Raw genomic sequence first — 22,832 nt, 5'->3', positions numbered from 1 at the left:
TCCACTTTCTGTCAGATAGTTTTGGTTTTTCTAAAATTTTATCTAAATGGAATCACACACTGTGTGTAGTCTTTTGTATGTCGCCTTCTTTCACTTGGGATCATGCTTTTGAGATTCACTTACACTACTGTGTGTATTTTTATTTTGTTTCTTTTTATTGTGGTATAAATATGTTACAATTTTAAGAAAGTCCATTAACCAGTTGATGGACTTTTGGGTTGCTTATAGTTATTGCAATTATAAATAATGATGCTTTGAACATTCATGTATACATTTTTGTGTAGACATATGCTATCGTTTCTCTTTTGCATTATTTTTATGGTGGTTTTCCTAAGGATTGTATTATATAATATCCTTAACTTTTCATAATGCATTTATTGTTAATAATGTACTACTTTATGTAAAATACAGAATTGTTGCAACATCTGTCTTATAATTCACTTACTCTTTCCACTGGGTTCATCCTGCTGTTAACTTCATTTTAGTTCAGAAATAGTTTTCCATTCTAGAACTTTCACTTGATTTTTTTAATTGTTTCTGTCTCTAGGCTGAAACAGCATCTCTCTGCTGAGATTTAATGTATTGAAGGCATTTTTCTTAATTGAGAATAGTTACAACATTTATTTTAATATTCTTGTCTTTTAGTTCTAACATCTGGTTCATCTTGGATCAAATTTGATTGGTTTTCTTTTTTCTAGAGAATGTGTTTCATTTTTCGGTTCTTTGTCTGTTGGGTAATTTTGGATTGTATTCTTGGTATTATGCATTGTTAAGTGGTGGAGATTTTTGTTCTGTCGCTTTTCACTGATGATATTGTTTCCTAAGTTGTAGATGGCACCTTTTCTCGCTGGCATGAACTGCAGAGTCTTAATTTGTGCAGCAATTCCATTCTCTGTTCAAATCTTTTGTCTTTAGCTGGATTGCTGTAAATGTTCTGCACGTGGGTCATTCTGAGGTCATCAGAGAGGTGGGTAGACAGAGTCTGTAGATCCCCTCTTTAGGTCTTTCCCTTACTGGATTCCCCTCCATTCTTCGGTGCTCCTGGTTTCTTTATTTCCTTTTTCTGTTCCCCAGAGCATAAAGATTGTCAGTATGTCCTTGTGCACATCTGCGGCTGGTCTGCCATTTGGACTGCACTCTGTCCTAGATTTAAAGCACCAGAGACCATAAGTAACTTGTGGCTCCTGGTCTTCCACATTCAAATGAGCACATGTTCCCCATCAGTATTTTCTGCTCACTTTGCAGTAGCTGGAGTTGATTTTTGTATTTTTTCCAGATTTTGGGGTATTTTCTGCAGGGGACAGAGGGTGTCATCATATATCCAGTAGGGTCTTACTCCATCATACCCAGAAGTGGCACTTTAAAGAACATGTTGATTCCTGTCTTTTAAATGGTGTTAACAACACACATACACACACACACACACCCTAATAAGTATGGGAATCCCAGGAGTCAAGTATGTAAACTTTAACACACAAGACTCTGAGAGAGGGTAGGGAGGGATCTTGTCATTTACCTAAATTCTTATTCAGTCATTGAGAGTGCTTTTACAATTAAGTAAAACTCTTTGGGATATTTGTTCATCAAGTAAGATTTCTTAAAATTAGAAGTTATTTATAAACAGTCATTTTTATTAAAACATTTAAGTGTTTCCAAAAGCACAAAATATTTCATATTTTCTAAGTTTAAAGTTCCTTTTCTCTGTTCTAACACATATAATATTACACAGCAGCACCACTTTTAGAAATATCTCTTATAAAAACATTAATATTTGTCCTCTATTGTGTATCTACAAATATACTCAAGGAAGTATTGTTAATATAAATTTAGAAACAACCTGAACAGTTAAAAAAATTTTGGTATAGCCCCTATGTGGAAGGGAATATTTTGCATCTATTGAAAAGGATGAGATGGGGAAATCCATGTGCTTGAAATGAAAATTGGCTGTGATATATTCTTAAATGAAAAGATTTACTGCAAAAACTTTTATGTAAAATGATTCTGTTTTTATAAGCAAACAAATATTTTCTTCTAAATCCCACTCCAATTTATGTGTGTGTGTATTACAAGGATATAGAAGGTCTAAGATTGTTAATAGTGTTTATTTTTTAGAAGGAGAATTGGGGAAGGGCCACTTTGAGCTTTTTATTGTACTTCTCTATAGTTTGTATTTTGTTATTTATAGATTTAAAAAAACAATCAAGTTCACAGAAGGAATTTATTCAGGAATAGTTAATGAATCAAGGCATTTAATTTGAATAGAAAATGTACTTCTATGTAGATTCTAATCTAAAGGATAATTTTTCAAAAAATTATTGAATTGAATCAGTACTTCTCAAATAATAACTTAAATTCATAATAGGTATATTAGTTTGCTTTGGCTGCTATAACAAAGTACCACAAACTGGGTGGCTGAAAACAACAGAAATAGGTGCTTTTAGTTCTGGAGGCCAAATCAGTTGACTCTCTTCTGCTTCTGGGGGTTGTTGGCGATCCTTGGTTTGAGACCTCATCACTCCATATCTGCCTCCATCTTCTCATGGCCTTCTCTTCTCTATTTCTTCCCTTTGTGTTTCTGTCTCAGAACCCTGCCCACCTCCCGCCATGCCACTTCTCTCCTATAAGGATTCTTGTTACTGGATTTAGGGCCTACTTGGATAATCATCTCAAGATGCTTAACTTAAGTATATCTATTAGGACCATTTTTCCAAATAAAGTAACAGGTTCCAGAGATTAGGACATTTGGGCATCACCATTCAGCCCACTAGGAAGAGATATGGGAATATATTTAAATGATGTCTTCTAAGCTAAAAATTAAAACCTTTTAATTTATTTGCAGCATTTCAATTTCAAAAATTTTATCAACACAAAACATTTTGTATATAAGATGTATTTTAAAGAAATGAAAGTTAGAATCCATATTTACTGACTAATATATATCTTATGGACTAAGATATATATAAATGGGGCATATATATATATGGGGGCTGTTTCACTGTTTTGGCAAATAAGTCATTTATTTGTTTAATATTTACTTAATTTGGTAGCATATTTAAGTGACTGCTCTTTTTATTTTATGCCTCTTTCATTTCATTTTATTTTTTTTTCTTTTTATTTTTTTTTAAAGATTTTATTTATTTGACAGAGAGAGAGAGAGAGAGAGGGAACACAAGCAGGGGGAGTGGGAGAGGGAGAAGCAGGCTTGCCGCGGAGCAGGGAGCCTGATGCGGGGCTCGATCTCAGGACCCTGGGATCATGACCTGAGCCGAAGGCAGACGCTTAATGACTGAGCCACCCAGGCACCCCCCTTTCATTTCATTTTAATTTATGAAGGATTGTCCTACTATCAGATGGTAAAATATATGATTATGTAACTACAAAGAAGTAGGTATTTGCTGTAATTGCTTATGATAATTGAAGTAAATTTTCATTTTTAAAGTTTTAAATAAATGGCATTAGTTTAAATAAATTATAAGTAAATTATAAAATGTCTAATTTTAAAATTAGTAATTACAACTGTAATTCTGTGCTAAAGAATTTTAAGATTATTATTCACCAGCTATTTCTTGACATTTTCTAAATTTTGATGTAAATGGCAGATTGGGCAAAAATGATGGCAATGTATTTTGCATTGGAAATTCTGTTTTGGGTGGAAATAGTTGCACAGTCTCATTGAATAACTTATTTTCTTGTTGTTAAAACTGTATATATGTATCTGTATGTAAAATTGGAAGATATCCAGAAATTAAATGATGAAATTCCTTCCATCTTGCTGACACTATCTTCTATTCTCAATGAACCCCTTGTCAGTAATATGTTAGAAATATGTAGTTCAGGTTTCCTATAAAGAAACATACACACACGCACACACACACACCTCTGACACACACACACCTTAGTTGTAGCCTTTGAGGAAATTCCCTTTGTTGTTTGGCAATTCTTATTCTTTTTCTTTCTTCTGAGAACCCAGAAGACATCTTTGAGTATCATGTTTTGAAAATATTTTCCAGAACAAACACCAAGGGTACAGTGTTTAAGAAGGAAGAAAATGAGTTTATTTAGCATCTACTTTATACCAAGCATATGCTAGGTTTTTCATGCTGTCTCGTTTATTCTTGAGAATAACTCTGTAGATCAATATTTTCAGTATGATCTCCATTTTTTTTTCCTTAGGAAAAGAAACAGAGGTGCAGAAAGATTAAATTGCCTAGGATTCCACATGTGTTCAAGGGTGAGGGTGAGATGAGCATCGAGTTCTGCCTTACTAAACAGTACAGATCACATGACAATCTCTCCAAGCTTTTCATCAAAATGCCTTCTAATTTTTGCTATGACATCTTATATTTTTAAATAACATTCCTTATACAAACCTAACTGAGTATGCAGTCTCCGGTGGTTAATCCTGGGAGGCCCTTGGCATGGACTCTGCAGGTACTGATGCTCTGTTGTGGTAGTCAGTGCACAGGGTATCAGGCCTAAAGTGAAGCTTTCCACCTGATGTATGGTTTTATAGCTATCACCTTTGTGCTGAGGAAAAGATGACAGAAATATCAAATACTCTTATGTTTTAAAATATGAGTTGCTAAAACATAACCTCAGCTCTGCTTCTGAATTAAAGTATGAAAATGTTGAATTAGAGGAGGAATGTAAAGTATAACCTCCAATGAAATAAAAATCTACAGGCTTCATTTTATACTTTTAAATTTATATGAAGGCTTGGTTAGCAAAAACGAATAATAACATAGGTTCCCATTGCCACTATTCCTTGTAATATATCTATTATGGGATTTCACAGAAATTATTTACAAAATTTTACTTGCTCAGCTGTTTTAAAAAAATTTTTTTTTTTTTTAAAGATTTTATTTATTTATTTGAGAGAGAGAACGAGAGACAGAGCATGAGAGGGAGGAGGGTCAGAGGGAGAAGCAGACTCCCTGCCGAGCAGGGAGCCCGATGCGGGACTCGATCCCGGGACTCCAGGATCATGACCTGAGCTGAAGGCAGTCGCTTAACCAACTGAGCCACCCAGGCGCCCCTGTTTTTAAAAAATTTTTTTATACCAAATAAGCATTCCAGGGTTAATATCATCATAGGTTGGTTTATGTATGTATGTATGTATTTATATATGTATGTATATTTTAATATCTGAAAATGGGTTATAAAAAAATAGAAGTTTGTAATTTATTTTCACCTATCTTATGTTTATTAAAATTGTCATGCTTATTTATTTTGATGTCAGAGAAAAGGAACTATTGAATTAATGTTGAAAATACTCTTTGTGACTACTCCACAGCAAAAAAGCCTTACTCTCTAATAATTTGTGTGTACTTTTTATAAGTCTCTATTTCCAAAGGATGCATGTAGGAAACAATACAAGAGAAAATTATCTTTTGACATTGAATTTTTTTTCTTATGAGGAGATATGATCTTTATAGCAAACACAAATTTTAAAATTATAATCGTGTATTTTATTTTCTTTGGTATCTCTCCTACCCCTTAAAAGCCGGTAAATGTCAAATCCTTTATTTTAAAGCTAGTTTAGTACATCTTTGGAGGCTTACCTTTCATGTGATATTTTACTTTGTGAAGCAAGGTTGTCACCTAGTGGTGTTTTCAAGTAGTACAGCCTTCAGAATTTGCTAATAAGTCTTCAGTATTTTAAAGGAAGTAGTTTTTCAGATTTTAAACACTTTCAAGTGTTATGACTTTTCAAAGGATTTTCCTTATAATTTTTTCTAATTTCAGTCTTTTAGTGTTCAATGTTGGGTCAAAAAATTTTTGTCTGGCCACTGAAATGTTTGAGTAGTAGGTTATTGATCATGGTGTATATCAGGGCTTTTCATAATGCTTCACATATCTAGAAGTTCTTTGTTTAGGGGGAAAAAATGCTTCTGTAGTACTAAGTAAATTTTCTTTTTTTGGTTTTTGCGTATTCATCCTTTCAGTTTTTGTGCCAGTTAATTTTATGAAAACTTTGCCTTTAAAATGTTAAGTATCTTTGATATCTTTGCTTTTGGTATTTCTCTTTTGATAATATAACAATTTGAAAAATTAGTGTAGAAAAAATTAAAAGAGATTTTCTGAGGTATGAGTGTGTAAGTATGTATATGTGGAAGAAATTTAATGTCATAAGTTAACTAAATGGAAGTAGTGTACATTTGTGTATGTAAAGAAATCATAAAACTAAAAACTGAAAAATTAATGTACTTTTAAAAATAGTTTATTTCTGGATAAAATAAATTTTGTATTAAAAAAATTTACTATATTGATTAAGATCAACAGTAAGTGATTGTACTTAGAGGTACTTTAAATAATACATAACTTTATTCATCTGATACATTCATACATAAACCATAGAGAAGATTACATTTTAAGCTAGTGTTGATTCAGGTCCTTATTATGATTGTTGGAATAAAGATTCCAAGAATTCAGTGGTATTTATTTTGGCATAGGAGATAGCCACTTTACCTAAAGAAAGAAAGAAAAAATGGTAGGTCATAGAAGAGATACTTGGTTGTTAATGGAAATGCAATAAAAGACCTCTTTTTTCATTTTTATCTTTTGTGTGTCATAGTATGTCCTCTTCTGATTTATCTTTTTTTTTTTAATCTTTTTTTTTTTTTTTTTTTTTTTTTTAAGATTTTATTTATTTGACAGAGAGAGACACAGCGAGAGAGGGAACACAAGCAGGGGGAGTGGCAGAGGGAGAAGCAGGCTTCCCGCAGAGCAGGGAGCCTGATGTGGGGCTCGATCCCAGGACTCTGGGATCATGACCTGAGCCGAAGGCAGCCGCTTAACTGACTGAGCCACCCAGGCGCCCCCTGATTTATCTTTAGTAGTGTTTTGGTCCTGCTAATTACTGTGCTTACTAGGGATTTAGACAGAGAATCCCATGGGTTCATTCAGCTTACTGTGGGCATATCAATTTGTATTCTCATCAGTAATTTTTTTTACCCTTAATGTATCTATAAACTATAATGAATATATTGATTTCATCTGTACCAAGTGATCTGAAGCAAATTTTATGCCAATTTTTATTAGCTTTGTTAACTTACTAATCTTGCTATTCAGTATGGTTAAATACAGGCATACTTCAGAGATATTGTGGGTTTAGTTTCATATCACCATCAGTAAAACAAATATTGCAATAAACCAAGTCAAATTAATTTTTTGGTTTCCCGGTGCATATAAAAGTTGTCTTCACTATAATCTATTAGGTGTACGATAGCATTGTGTCTAAAAAATATACATAATTTAAAAATACTTTATTGCTAAAAAATGCTGTCTTCTGACCTTTAGTGGATTGTGTCCTTTTTGGTGGTGGAGGGTCTTGCCTAGATGTTGATGGTTGTTGACTGATCAAGGTGTGGTTGCTGAAGATTGGGGTGAATGTGGTAATTTTTTAAAAATGAGACAACAATGCAGTTTGCCTCATTAGTTGACTTCCTATCACAAACAATTTCTCTGTGGCATGTGTTGCTGTTAGATAGCATTTTACCCATAGCAGAACTTCTTTCACAATTGGAGCCAAGGGGCACCTGGGTGGCTCAGTCAGTTAAGCATCTGCCTTCGGCTCAGGTCATGATCCTAGGGCCCTGGGATCGAGCCCCGCATCGGGCTCCTTGTCAGCAGAGAGCCTGCTTCTCCCTCTCCCTCTGCCTGCCTGCCGGCCACTCCCCCTGCTTGTGCTCTCTCTCTCTCTCTCTCTCTCTCTCTCTGTGTCAAATAAATAAATAAAATCTTAAAATAAAAAAAAATTGGAATCAATCCTCTCAAACCTGTTGCTACTTTATCAACTAAGTTTATGTAATATTCTAAATCCTTTGTTTCAATAATCTTCACAGTATCTTTACCAGGAACAGATTCCATCTCAAGAAACCACTTTCTTTGCTCATCCATAAGAATCAACCCTTCATCTGTTCAAGTTTTATCATGAGGTTGCAGCAATTCTGTTCCATCTTCAGGCTCCACTTTTTAATTGTTTTTCTTGCTGTTTCTACCACATCTGCAGTTACTTCTTCCACTGAATTCTTGAACCCCTCAAAGTCATCCAAGAGGGTTGGAATCAATCTCTTCCATACTCCTGTGAATGTTGGTATTTTGACCTGTTCCATGAATCAGGAATGTTCTTAATGGCATCTAGAATGGCGAATCCTTTCCAGAAGGTCTTCAATTTACTTTGCCCAGATCCATCAGAGGAATCACTATCTATAGCAGCTATAGCTTTCCAAATTGTATTTCTTTTTCTTTTTTTTTTCAAATTTATTTCTTAAATAACAAACTTGAAAGTCTAAATTATTCCTTGACTACAGAATGGATGTTGTGTTAGCAGGCATGAAAACATTAATCTTGTTGTACATCTCCATCAGAGATCTTAGGTGACCAGGTGCCTTGTCAATGAGTAGTAATTTGAAAGGAATCTTTTTTTACTGAACAGTGAGTTTCAACATTGGGCTGAAAATATTCAGTAAACCATGTTGTAAATGGATGTGCTGTTATCCAGGCTTTGTTCTTTTATTTATAGAGCACAGGCAGAGTAGATTTAGTGTAATTCTTAAGGGCCCTAGGATTTTCAGAATGGTAAATGAGCATTGGCTTCAACTTAAATCACCAGCTGCATTAGCCCCTAAAAAGAGTCAACCTGTCCCTTGAACCTTTGAAGCCAAGCATGGACCTCTCTCTAGCTATGGAAGTCCTAGATGGCATCTTCTTCCAATAGAGGGTGTTTCATCTACATTGAAAATCTATTGCTTGGTGTAGCCACCTTCGTTAATGATTTTAGCTAGATCTTCTGGATAACTCGCTGCATCTTCTACATTAGTACTTGTTGCTTCCCCTTGCACTTTTATGTTATGGAGATGGCTTTTTTCCTTAAACCTCATGAACCAACCTCTGCTAGCTTCATACTAGTTATGCAGCTTCCTCACCTCTCCCAGTCTTCATAGAATTGAAGAGAGTTTGGGCCTTGCTCTGGATTAGACTTTGGCTTAAGGGAATGTTGTGACTGGTTTGATCTTCTATCCAAACATTAAAATTTTCTCCATATCAGCAATAAGGCTGTGTTGCTTTCTTATCATTTGTGTGTTCACTGGAATAGCACTTTTAATTTCCTTTAACAACTGTTTCTTTACATTTACAACTTAGCTAACTGGTATAGCGGCCTAGCTTTCAGCCTGTCTCAGCTTTTTACATGCCTTCCCCACTAAGCTTAACCATGTTTAGCTTTGATTTAAAGTGAGAGAAGGGTGACTGTTCCTTTCGCGTGAACACTGAGAGGCCAACGTGAGGTTATTAATTGGCTTAATTTCAATACTGTGTCTCAGAGAATAGGAAGGCCCTATAGGGAGAATAGGGAGAGAGCAGTAGTTGGTGGAGCCGTCAGAACACACACATTTATTGATTAAGTTCCCCTTCTTATATGGGTGTGGTTCATGGCACCCCAAAACAATTACAGTAGTAACATCAAAGATCATTAATCACAGATCACCATAACAAATATGAGAATGATGAAAAAGTTTGAAATATTGTGAGAATTACCAAAGTGTGACAACAGATATGAAGTGTGCAAATGCTGTTGGAAAAATGACACCAGTAGACTTGCTCGACACAGGGTTGCCACAAATCTTCACTTTGTAAGAAGTACAATATCATCTGGAAAGCACAGTACAGTGAAGTACAATAAAACAAGGTATGCCTGCATTATATTTTCCCAAATTATGTTCATAAATAGGAATTTATAAGTCATTTTCTCCTGCCCTAGAGGAGGGAATTAGCAAGTTATTATTTCAGTGTCTCTGGGGTATAAGAATAATAGCAAAAACTGAATTTTTTGGCAAGCGTGTACATTCCACTTACGCAATGGGGATAGAAACAGGATAGGCAGAGAGAATAGATCTTTATTCAGGCAATTTTGTAAAATATTTTTTAATGTGTTGATGGGGCATCTGGCTCACTCAGTTGGTAGAGCATGTGACTTTTGATCTTGGGGATGTGAGTTCAAACCCCATGTTGGGTGTAGAGTTTACTTAAAAAAAAAATATATATATATATATGTATATATATATATTCTAATGTTTTGAGAATTTGCAGTAGGTTGTCAACTTCCATATTTGACAGGACCAAAGATACTTTGAATATTAATTGATTTTTAAATTATCTCATGTTTTATTCTCTTCTTTCCCCGTATTGAGCTTGGGTAGTTGGAAGTTAGTTATCTTTATTTTCTTGTGTCTAAGCAGGAATTAATTTGTTAAAATTCTCATTTTGATATTTAGATTACATATTTGGACCAATAATCTCAACGTGGTAGCAAATAATTCCATATAGATCAAAGACCACAAAAACCATAGGAGGCCATTTGATTTGGGTTTTATTCAGAGACAGTTAAGACTACTGTATACCAGTCATTGTCCAGATACGTCCATTATTTTTTGATTTTGTTCCAATTCATTTGGGAAGAATGTTTTCATACATAGTTTTCTCCTTGGCATTTTAAAGAATTTTCCTGTGTCATCAACCTAATTTATATGTGCAGTAATAGATTGTCTTTGATTACTTTAGGAATTCAGGCCTTAGTTCAAACTGCTTGAATGGATCAGGTGGGTGGAGGGAAGAAAACTAGTGTTTGCTTTTTAGTGTTTCTGGTAATTAATTAGAACATTCCTCTTCCCTAAAAAAAAAAAAAAAAAGTCATCTAGAAATCTGAAGTAAGGATTAATTCCATATATGTCCAGTTTGTAAAATATTTATGCCAAACTAAGTGATTTGACACTTTTTAGTCTGATGTAGACAACTCTGCTAAGAACATTTGTTAACTACATAATTGTGTTCATTGTTTTCCAAAAGTCATACAAAGTGACCCAAAAGACAGTTCTTTTACTCTTTTGCTTGAATAGGAGGTCAGCTATGAATATTGTATCATTTGAGAGACACTTTGGTACAACTTGCATGTGAAAGACAGGTAACTTTGAAGTATACAGGAACAAATAAGCAGATAATTTTAATAAAATAATATGATTAATAAGCACAAAGTATGTGTTTCACATGCAGGCTGAACTATGTTTCGTTTGGCTTATATATTGCTTTACAAAAACTTAAAAGCTAAAAATGAGAAGATCTGACACTAACTGCTTTACCTGCCCTCCTACAGACAGTCAGCTGGAGGTGAGTTAAGGCCGTTCCCTTTAGATGGGGCATGTAGTCTTCAGTTTGTCTTTGTCCTCCTCGTTATGTGTCCATCATAGCCAGCAAATAAGTTAGACTCAGGATTTTACCTGCTTTCAGAGGAATGAATGAAAGGGAAATTGCCTGTCTTTGACCATTACTGGTAGTAAGAGGTGTTAATGATGATCCACTATCTCAATCAAATAAATGAGATTAAAATAATATTTGTTTTATCATAGTTTTCTATCAATTGAGATTCTTGAACTATAGTTTGGGCATGTTTTTTTTTATATGCCCAGGTGACTTTTGAACATGAAATGAAGATGGTTCTGGTAGTAACACTTAAGCTGTGACCCTTCTCATTGAATATTTTTCATTATTTGTAATAGGAAATCCCACTCCCCAAATTGGTGGATAATAATTAATTTTGGAGCTTTTACTTCTAAAGTGAAAAGAGTTGCTCAGGATTACAAATTAAGTGGCTCTGAGTAAGATGAAATTTTAATATCTTCTATTTACGAAAAAAGGAAACAGTTTCTAAAATCTCTTTTTTAATTTGAGCACTTATTAAACTGTGATTTAAAATGGCATTAGTTGAAGTTAAAATTAGTGAGAAATGTTCATCTGTTCTGTATCATGAAGAAATTTAGCCCTTTAGTGCCTTGCTTGTCAATAAAATGTATTTCAATGTATTTTTAGTACAGAATAGTAATGAGTGATTTTATAACATTACTGTTCCAAAATCTCCACTAGAATGGAAAAATGTGTGCTTTTGCTGTTCTGGTCAACATGAGCTCTCTGGGGTTTGTTTCTTCTTTAAGGTCTATATGCCTTTGGGTTTTACGTGCTCAGAGATGGTACGTGGGAACTGATTATAATTCTCTTCCCTCCAGGTCCGTCGTGCAGATGTGTACAGGGATCAGATCTGGCATGCTTGGTCCAATTTTTCAATTCCTTTCTTTCCCAAAATTTCTCTCATTAAGGCTGCTGAATTTTGTGTTTTGTTCTTTCAGTTACTGCATGACTGTGATGCATCTTGAAGCCAATTTGGGAATTTGACCTTTATTATTTATTACTTTTTATTTGTTTTATTCATTGATAGTGTTGGAGTTTTAAATGTTTACAAAAACAAGATGAACTTGTAAGTCCCAAGTTCTGGTTAATTTAGATTCAGTCCTTCAGTGAAAATGGTACAGTATTTATAGAAGGATTACCAAGATGTCACTGGGGAGAGCTGTGAATGGGTCTCCTGTTCCTCAAATCCTTTGATTTTTCAAAATATGAAGGGTGAGTAAGGGAGACTTGTACAAGATGTGGAAATTGCGATTGAGCCACGTTTTAGAATTTGTTATATTCAGGAGGCATTTTACAGGCATTATTTGAAAGAAATCACATGATATTTGACTTACACATATATGAAGTCGAATTTCCACCTCTTTATGGCTTCTGCCTTTACAATTTTTGTTAGCGTTTCCCTTTTAAATTAGGTAGGGATAGGTATTTTTACTGTTTTTACAATTTTTAATCTCTAATTATTAGTATTAGTACTCTGATCTTTTACTATGAAACTAGACATGTTTGTTTGTTTTGTTTTGTTTTGTTTTGTTTTGTTTTAAGATTTATTTATTTGAGAGAGAGAGAGAGCACTCCGGGCAAGGGGCAGAGGAAGAGGGAGAGTATCTTAAGCAGACTCTGTGCTGAGCATGGAGCCAGATGCGGGGCTCGATCTAACAACCATGAGACCTGAGCTGAAACCAAGAGTCAGAAGCTTAACCAACTGTGCCATCCAGGCGCCCCTAGATATATTCTTCTTTAATATATTGTGGAGCTCACTGGTGGAGTTTACCTAGCTGTCCCTTTTTGTGTGTGTTGTTAAAATTGTCTAGTGGATCAGGAAATTGATTTGTACAGATACTGGTTTATGTTTGTGAGAAGATAGTATTTCTTTTTTTTTTTTTTTTTTTTTTTTTAATTTTTTTTATTGTTATGTTAATCCCCATACATTACATCATTAGTTTTAGATATAGTGTTCCATGATTCATTGTTTGTGCATAACACCCAGTGCTCCATGCAGAACGGAGAAGATAGTATTTCTAACAGCAATTGTAGTTGATAAATAAAAATTGTATGTTGTAATGAAAAGACTGATGAACTGGGAGTCAGGAGGCATTCTTGTTTAAACTTTGTGTCACTTAAGTTTCTGTTTTTGGGAAGTTCTGTTAACATCTTTGGGCCTTCTTTTCCTCATCTGTAGAACTGAAGAGGTAAATTTTGATTATTTTAAAGATTTATTCCAGATCATCTCACTTCCTATGATCTTTTAAATTCTAAAGACGTGCCTTTCTAGAAAAACAAAGTATTTTATTCATCATTGCATACTATTTCCACATTGTGTAGGAATTTTGAAAGTTGTGTTTTTGTAATTACTCAATCAGCATTTAAGATATCACCCATATCTTTGTGTACTGTTGCTTCCTATAATCCATCTCAACCTATACTCATCTATCATTTCTTCCCCATTTTCCAGCCAGAATATTCCAGGTTATTACCTCTAGAAGTGCTTTACCCTTCTTACTTTTATGTTGTTGCTCATACTGTTCCCTTTTGTGCACCCTTTCCCATCCCCTAGTCACTTTGAGCCCCTGTAATGTTTCATTTATAAATATTTTGGCCTTTCATGTTTATATATTTATTGTGTTGTGCTGTTTGTGAGGCAGTGAACTCCTTGAAGGCAGGTGTTTAATTTTCATCATTTTACTAATCTCGTTACTGACTCACATAATACTTTTCACACAAATAGGGACTTAATATTTCTAAAACTGAATTTGTACGATGATTAATGATATATAGTCAGTGGCTAGGACCAATGAAATTTAACAACATAATAAGGAAATTAACAGCCATTTTGAATTAAAGCAGTGTTTTAACCATCTGTGCTGACTATAGACATTTGTATTCCCTGGTCACTTAATGTACTGTTATTACTGTCTCCCCTCCATTCATCCTACTCATGTACATACTTAACACTTCTGTTTTTTCTCTGTAACCCAGTTAACTATTTGCCTTCTTTCATCATTGTAGTTTAGCACTGCCAGGGTCTTAAACTCAATACTATATAATTTTTTTAATACATTCTTGTTTTGATATGTATACTTTTATCTCCTTGGTCTTGTTCTTAGGCTTATCAACTTTAATCTCTTATTGTTCTTTTGCATTCTTCAATTTACATTTCTTTTCATTTGCTCCTTCATTTTTGAGAAATTATTCAATCTATGTTTCTTAAAGGCACATGCTCTTTGGTTGCTGTCTCCAGGTAGAGTTTACACTGACAAGTGTCTTAGGATGAGTCAGTCTGATGTTGGGGATTGATGGTGGAATTGCTGGCCATCAGGGATGAGCTTGAATGAGTTCTGTCAGCCTGACACTGCTGTATCTTCTCAGTGGGAGGATGTCTGCAGTGGCAATGCTGGCACCAGCCTTTGGTTAAAGGAGTTGATACTGATTATAAAATATGTGAGATGGGGGGGGGCGCCCGGCTGACTCAGTCAGTAGGGTGTGCGACTCTTGATCTCGGGGTCATGAGTTTGAGCCCCACGTTGGGTGTAGAGATTACTTAAAAATAAAATCTTTAAAAAAAGTAAAAGATGTGAGATGTTAATGGGCATTTGTACAGGTGGACTTTTGGGGGGATGACACCTGAATTCTAGAATTTATCAGAAGAATTTTAGAATGCCTGAATTGGGTATGAATGAATGGGTAGAAATGATTCTTTCCCTGGATTCAATAATCTTTTTACTCTTGAATTAATTATTGTCTACAACAGATGCATGGTTGGTTTAGACTGGATAAAAGATCAAAAGGCAATAAGACAATGAGTAAAAAAACTGAAAAGAGAACAGGAAAAGTAAAAGGTATTAGCTAAAAAGTTGCCTATCTTTGTGCCACTTTAAGTCAATAATATTTACTAAAGCATTCTCAGGAATGTTATGTCCAAGAAAGGGAACTTGAGAAGATAATATGAGAAAGTAGCAGACAGAGAAAATTGTCAGGGATTAAGTTTAAATCTATGCTATTTTTAGTTCTATTTTTATAACACATCTCAAATCTCTAAGAACTTCTGTATTAACAAATATTTAAGTCAGATATTATATTTGCATAATAGTAAGAGTAGCTCATACATTCATTAAGAAATATTTTGATATTTAAATAGCTTTTCTCAGAAAGCATATGGATAATTTTACTGACACAACATCCCTTTAAGGATACAAAAGAGGGAAAATACGCATTGCCCATTCTGTTCTATCAGATACGGTAAATAAACGGAATATCCAGAGCTCTTTCCCTGGTATTTATAGTAGAAGCTTTTTATAGTACAGAACACAATTGCATGTTGACTTAAGAATATAATTTGGTTAATTTTGAATTTAGAAAATATTAAGCCATTTATTTTATTTTAACAGGTATCTTTCAGATGAAGGCATTGAAGCTTGCACAAGTTCTCCTGACAAAGTCAATGTAAATGACATCATCCTGATTGCTCTCAATGTAGGTTTTGTTTATTAACTTATAAACATTTTAAATCTAGAAGCTTTCAAAATGTCTTATAGAATAAACTGGAATTTAAGATAAGTAATATGGAGGACATCTTTTGTTTTTACTGTGTATTTTAAGTTGCAGTGATGTTTGTTGAATTTGGTAATCTCCTATCAGCCCGATTTTTAGAAATATATGTTTCTTATAAGATCTGTTATACAGAATCCAATAAAAAAGGAAAAAACGCAATTAGAATTGCCATTTCTCCCCAGTGATCAGTTACAGAATTTTATAATATTTACAGTAGATATTTAATAGCAGAAAATACTGATCATATTTATTAAAACAAGTCATTTCATTAACATAGGAACTCTAGCTAGGTTATAGCTTTTTGACAAGTCGTATTTTTTGTTTCAGAATAACTTTTCCTGTTGATAAAAGTAATGTATATTGTAGAACACTTCAGAAAACAAAAGTAAAATAAGAAAATTAAGGCTATCCATAATTACAGTTATGTTGTGTATATATTTCTTTCCGATCTCTCTCCTTCCACCTATCTCTGTAGCATATCTTTTCCATAATTGGGATTGGCTTTTGGATTTTATTGAAGAGTTATAGAAATTGTTTGAAATTTAGGTGTAAGTAAATGAATATTCTTTTTTCAACCTTGCGGTTACCCCTTTGGGAGTATTTTCATATTATCTTTATAATAACAATCTATTAAATTTATAATTTAATCTATTAAATCAAATTTATACAATATGATAGGTAGTCAACAAAATTCATAAGAGAATTACTTATTCTCTTATTCATAGGAGAATGACAGATCCACCATATCACTGCAACACAGGTATAACATGAAGCAGAAATGGCAGCAACTGATAAGAACATTTAAAATATAAATAAATATATAACTGTACATAACCTTTTCTTTTTACATTACTTTAATTTATATACAGTTAAATGGACTTAAACAGGTAAAATTTATGTTTTGATTCTGTCATTTTTTTCAGCTTCTTTGAATTTTATTCAATAAAACTAACAAGATCATTTTTTGTTTCTCAACTAAGAATGCAGGTTTTCAATAAAAGACTATAAAATTTTTTAAAGTAAGCTTTAGAAATTATGCATGTTGTCTATGTCTACAAATGGTAATATTCCCTATACACTTTAACTTTTTTTGACTTGCACCCTAATAAGTGAATTCTACTTTCAAAAAATGTTGAAAAAACTCTATGAATTAAAAAAAATTCTGAAGATGATGAGGAAGAGATTTTGTGACAATCTTCTGCTCTTCTTTTTCTTATTTATATACTTAGGTAAATAGCAATGAGCTATCTATAATTGGCTGTGAAACTTAAAATAAATCAAGATGAAGTATTTGTCCTATGTACATAAGAGGTACATGATGACCATTATTTTATGAATTAATTTGTCTTTATAATTTTCTCTGAAATAATATAGTTGAATACTCCAATCCAAGATATCATGCCATACAATAGGAAAAAGAAATACTTTTAATTAGGATGAACTCTAGACGAGACAGCTAATTTACTTTTCAAGCTTATCGCCTTTAAATAAAGTCAGGCATTTGTAGTATTTCTGTTGAATTTTTTTTCAACTTTTGAAAGATTAGGGGCTATTAGTTACTAGTTGAAAAAGACTTGCATTATTGATTCTTATTATATATAACTTATTACATATTGGGAGAATAATCCATGCATGAGCTTTCTTGTGTCCCCCTCCTCCTGTGCAGGACACACTGAGCTTGTTCCTTTATCTAGCAATGAAAATGCTGTAATACATGTACAGGTTTTCCCCGCTATCCAGAAGTAGAGCATTCCTGGGGCACCTGGGTGGCTCATTCAGTTGAGCATCTGACTCTTGATTTTGGCGCTGGGCGTGGAGCCTGCCTAAGATTCTCTTTCTCCTTCTACCCCTCTAGTTCATGTGCGTGCTCTCTCTCTCAAAATAATAAAATTAAAAAAAAAAAAAAGTAGGGCATGCCTGCAAAACCTTTTGTAAGCCAAAATGGTGTAAAATGAAGAAGTAATTACCATTAATTTATATGGAAAGATTTTAGAGCATTCCCAGACCCAAAAAGTAACCTCTCAGGTTTTTCTGATACCTTAGGGCATATCTTGCTAAAGGATGCACAAAATAAATCAAGAGAAAGCACAGATGCTTACAACACAGTTCAAAGCTATTGTAGCTGGATGCTGAGATGCTGAGTGTAGTTCCTGGGGAAGAAGCTTTAGCAGTGCCCCTCTTGCTGTTTGGGGTACATTCTGTTTCTGTAAAGGCTCACTGTAACACAATCACTGAACACTATTTTTGCTTTTCTTCTTTACCTGTAAAATGAAAATCTTCGAATTTCTTTCAGTTAGCAAAAACTCATGTAGGTCTTTTGTAAAAATAAAGTGGCCTAATGTGAACTTTTGAAAAGCAAGGCTAACTGTACAGCGTTTCTGCCCAGGGAAGTCCATAGAGACTAGCACCCAAGGCATTTATTGGTCTGCTTATGAGGGTACTCTCTGCCTAAGTGAAACAGTTCTAAGACTCCTCCCCCCAAAAATCAGGTGTTCACCATAAATCACATTGTTTATACAAATAGTCTAGGCAGTGAACCACATTTTCAGTTAGGAAATGGTTCAAGTGCAGAGTTCCCACATGCCAGCCTAGGGCCAACCTTCTAAAAGGAGCAGCCTAAGAGCTGCTGTGTAATTCGTTTCTGTATAGATTTTTATGTTGAAAAGGAGGTTTCTTAATTTTTTACTCTATAGAATGGGAAGTAAGAATATTAAGAAATGACATTAAAATCCAGCATATGGTTTTGGGCTCAAATACCTGAATTATTCAGAAGTAAATTAAGTGATAGCTCGGTCTTAAATTACTGAATACTATGCATTAGTAAAAATTTAAAAACAGATTTTTAAAAATTTCTTTTAAGATTCTGTATAATATAAAATGATTTGCCAAATAGATATTCCATTGAACTTACTTGAATAAATAGGGATCTTTTGTATGTGTGCACACGTGCATGTGTATTTATAGATTAAGAATTTCTCCTGCATAATTTTTTATGTCCAATATAAATGTATTTTTGGACCCAGTTTTACTAGTGATCCTGATATAATGGCATCTGAATCATAAAATTGTCTTTGCAGTACTTATAAATTGATTTTGATTTTAAGATGTTTAAAGATTTGGTGGGTCATTTTCATCTTGTTAAAAGAGTAATGAAATTATATTCATTATATTGTGCTTAGCACTTTGAAAGTTATGTAAACTTTGAATATATTGTCTTCCTTTAGCTTGATAACAACTTTATGAGATAGGCTTGGTGATATTTTTTTCCATTTTATAGAGAAATAAATTAGCTGGATTTAGAGAATTTGTGGCAGTGCCCATGGTCCTATTAGTTAATTACAGTTTGTAATGACTCAGAGTTTAGGATTTTAGTATAGTGCTTATTTCTACTTTATATTGGTGCCTCATTTTAGTTTAAATTAAATTTCATAATTATTGCTAAAAACCAGAAATGAGGGACCGTGGTATATCATAAAATTTGTATATATTCTGTTTCGCATACATATTTAAATATTTCAGCCTCTGAGTTATTTCAAAATAATGCCTATATTTTTATTAACTGTGAGTTGTATTACTGACTTGATGATTATTCATGTTCAGATGATAACAAAATGTACATATCCTAAATTTAACATTCATTAAGTGCTTACTCTTTGCAATTCATTGTACCAAGTACTTCATGTGTATTAACATTAGGAATAAAACAACCCTAATATATGGAAGGTTAATATAAGAAAATATTTTTTTCCCACCTGTTACTCAGTATTTTCAAAGTGAAAAGGCATGCAACTCAAAGTATAATTTTATATATATGTGTATATATATATATAAACATATATATAAACTTTGTAATTCTTTTACTCTGTGATTGGATGGAGGCTGCAAAGACAATAAAGCTAACCCATTATTACACAAGTGTTTTGGATTTGGGGCTTAGTGTGCCTGGCAGTTCCACTTGGTGGGTTTTAGCTTAGGAGTGACCCTTGCATTACATTGAGAAATAAAATATGAATTATGGTAGTAAAAGTCTGGAAAGATCTGTGGGGATTGTATAATTTATATGCTCATTTCTTAAGCTGACCACATACTGGTATTTCAAATAAGAGGACATTCTGCATTCTGTTATTGTAGGTGATGAAAGAAGACTATCCTACTTCTCTCCATGTCTTCATTTTATGTCACAGTTATTTTATTTTATTTTTTTAAGAATTTTTTTTTTTTTATTTGAGAGAGAGAGAATGACAGCACGAGAGGGAAAGAGTCAGAGGGAGAAGCAGACCCCCCACTGAGCAGGGAGCCCGATGTGGGACTCAATCCCGGGACTCCAGGATTATGACCTGAGCCGACGGCAGTCGCTTAACCAACTGAGCCACCCAGGCGCCCCGTGTCACAGTTATTTTAATCATCTAGTGTTTTCCCCTTAAGTCTAACATGAAGTTCTGTCTTACAGTTTTTGTGATTAAATGCACTCTATTTTCTTTTATTTTGCTTTTAAGGAGATGAAGAGCTGTTGTTATATTTTAAGGAAGAACAGAACAATATAAATTTAGTTATCTATCCTCACACTCTCAGTCATCAAGATAATTTCTTAACTTAAATAATTAGGCCTTCTTCATGAATATTGATTTTCCTCTGAGCAAATTTCTTATTGTTCCTTTAGTTTGTACTTCTTAAAGAGGACAATATCCTTCAAAGTTCTGCTTTTTTGTAAATTGTATAGTTCAAGTTTTGTTTTTAAATCAGAAATGCTACAACTTTGTTTCTGTTAGTTCTTATGTTTTCCTTTTTATGTTTTGCTTTGGTTTGCTGAGAAATATGTACTTCTGCACTTTCATATAGTTAGTCATTTTTTCACTAACTTTGATTTCTGTAATTTGTTTAAGCAAATTATACAGATTTTTACTACAATGAAGTCTTCTTTATTCTTGCTGTTGCAGTGATATTGTTCCCTAGGATATTTGTATGTTATATAGCTTTGTTATGGGTATCACAGCCAATAGAATAATGTGTTTTCATGACTCTTCATATGAATGTTGTGTAGGATTCAGTTATCAAAAATATATTCATTCTGTTTATGTACTAAAAGTAGTCACTTGGTTTGGGATTGGGGCATTAATTTTTTTAGTAAGACTACAGTTTATATAAAATCAAGTATTAGGTCTTAATAGAGAAGATTTAGTAGTTAAGTTATTGAAAGGAATATAACCAGAATTAAGGCCTTAAACATTACTATTCAACTTACCAGTGTACTTTAAACAAAATATGTACGGGACTATGTAATTTGAAAAGATCAATTATATGTATAGATCTCATAATCAGCTAAAAGATACTGATTTAAATTTTATTCTACGGGCCTTAAGTAATTTCATCTTTTGTTTATGAGTGAGATTAGATTTAGATTTACTCTTCTCTATAATTATATTTTAATAATAATATTTTTATTTTAGACAGACTTAAGAACAATTGGCAAGAAATTCCTCCCCAGTGACATCAATGGTGGAAAGGTAGAAAAGGTAAAGAAAAACAGTAACTTCCTAAATTATGCTAACTACAATAAATATGAACATTTACTAAATTACTGGAATTATTTTTTGTCAATAAAGACTGCAACTGCAAAATACTTTAGAAGTGAATAGGTCATAGAGTTATCCTTATAGTGATTTTCTATACAAATGGAAAATTATTGACTTGAACTTTTAAACTTTTGGTGACTTTTCAACATTAAAAAAAACCTTCGGTTTCAGGAATTTTAATTATGGCACACTTACATGTGAGATTTACCAGATATTGCTGCAATACAGGACAAGGACCTTTTTGTATTTTTAATTTTAGTTACCTATTTCCATGTTTATTTAATGAACTTATTTGTATAAAATTATAAGATTGTGAGAAGATATTAGGAGCAATTTGTCAAAGCTGTGCATTTGGTTATTGCTTTCATTTTTGTATCACATATATATATTAGTGCATAATATATATATAATATGATATATTAGGTATGTCATATATATTAGATAATTTCAAATATATATATATATTCATGTTATGAATTTTTTCAGTGATCTTTTTAAATCCAGGATACAATTTTTAGATACCAACTACTCAATCTTTTATTTTTTTTTTAATTTATATTCAACTTCTTCTTTTTATTTTAAAATACATGTGAATTGTCCAGCCAAGACTTTTATGTGCTACTGGTCACTTTTTGAACTATTAAAGAACACCATTATCTATAATTTAAATAAATACTTTCAGTGTGTATGTTTTGTGTTTGGATAAATACTCTTACCATTTTAACACTTCGGTATTTAAAATAGCTATCAGATACTTTAAATTTTAGATAATTATAAAAGATCTATAATGTAACAACGTTTCTCACATTTTCTAAATATTAATCCGTTTATGTAAATGATGGTAATCATTTTGCTGGAAAGAACCGTAAGAGAATTTCTAATCTACTCTTGTTTTTGAGACAGATACTCAGAGAAGAGGTTCTGTATACTCCTCAGCAATTCATTTTAATATTTAACAACACTCTGTGTCAGCAAACTTTAATTACATTTTAACCTAAATTTCTTATGTTACAACTTAAAGTTCATAATGTCTTCTTGATCTTCCCTCAGGGGAAATGGAGAACATCTGCTTACTTTTCCTTGGGAATAATTCTTCATATACTTGAGGACATGTAAATGTCATTGCCACAGGTTTCTTTTTGCTAAAGCTAGTTATCTTGATTCCTTTGTTTATTCTGTCTCAAACTTTTCATTCAACTTCATTGTTCTCAGAGTTCTCTCCAGTTTCTGTACATCTCTTTTTTTGGTTGTGGTATAGTTCTCAGACTTCATTGTGCACCAGAATCACCGTGAAGCTTGGGTAAAACACAGATGGCCAGCTCCTCGCCCTCAATCCCTGACTCCCCCAGTTTCTGATTCCATTGAACTAGGATAGAGCCTGAGAATCTGTATTTTGGACGAGTTTCCATGGGATGTTGATTCTGGTGGTCTGGGAAGCATACTTAGCAAGTTTCTGGATTATGGAACCCCAGA

General features: G+C 33.2%; 1 protein-coding gene across 5 annotated transcripts in view; it reads left to right on the top strand.

Moving 5' to 3' along the window:
• TDRD3 (tudor domain containing 3) overlaps nucleotides 1–22,832 on the top strand; it is a 156,061-nt gene that overhangs the window by 38,949 nt on the left and 94,280 nt on the right. For 3 of the 5 annotated variants that reach the window (XM_032402894.1, XM_032402893.1, XM_032402895.1), the window contains exons 2-3: nucleotides 15,624–15,708; nucleotides 21,234–21,299. In XM_032402894.1, coding sequence (XP_032258785.1) covers nucleotides 15,624–15,708; nucleotides 21,234–21,299 — 151 coding nt within the window. Of the gene's footprint in view, nucleotides 1–15,623; nucleotides 15,709–21,233; nucleotides 21,300–22,832 lie in introns of those variants that run through there. The other 2 variants (XM_032402897.1, XM_032402896.1) reach the window with 1 other exon arrangement.

This window comes from Phoca vitulina, unplaced genomic scaffold (assembly GCF_004348235.1).
Source record: "Phoca vitulina isolate PV1807 unplaced genomic scaffold, GSC_HSeal_1.0 scaffold5, whole genome shotgun sequence".
NCBI lineage: Eukaryota > Metazoa > Chordata > Mammalia > Carnivora > Phocidae > Phoca > Phoca vitulina.
The sequence above is the reverse complement of the archived record's forward strand: the minus strand, read 5'-3'. Positions and strand labels throughout refer to the sequence as shown.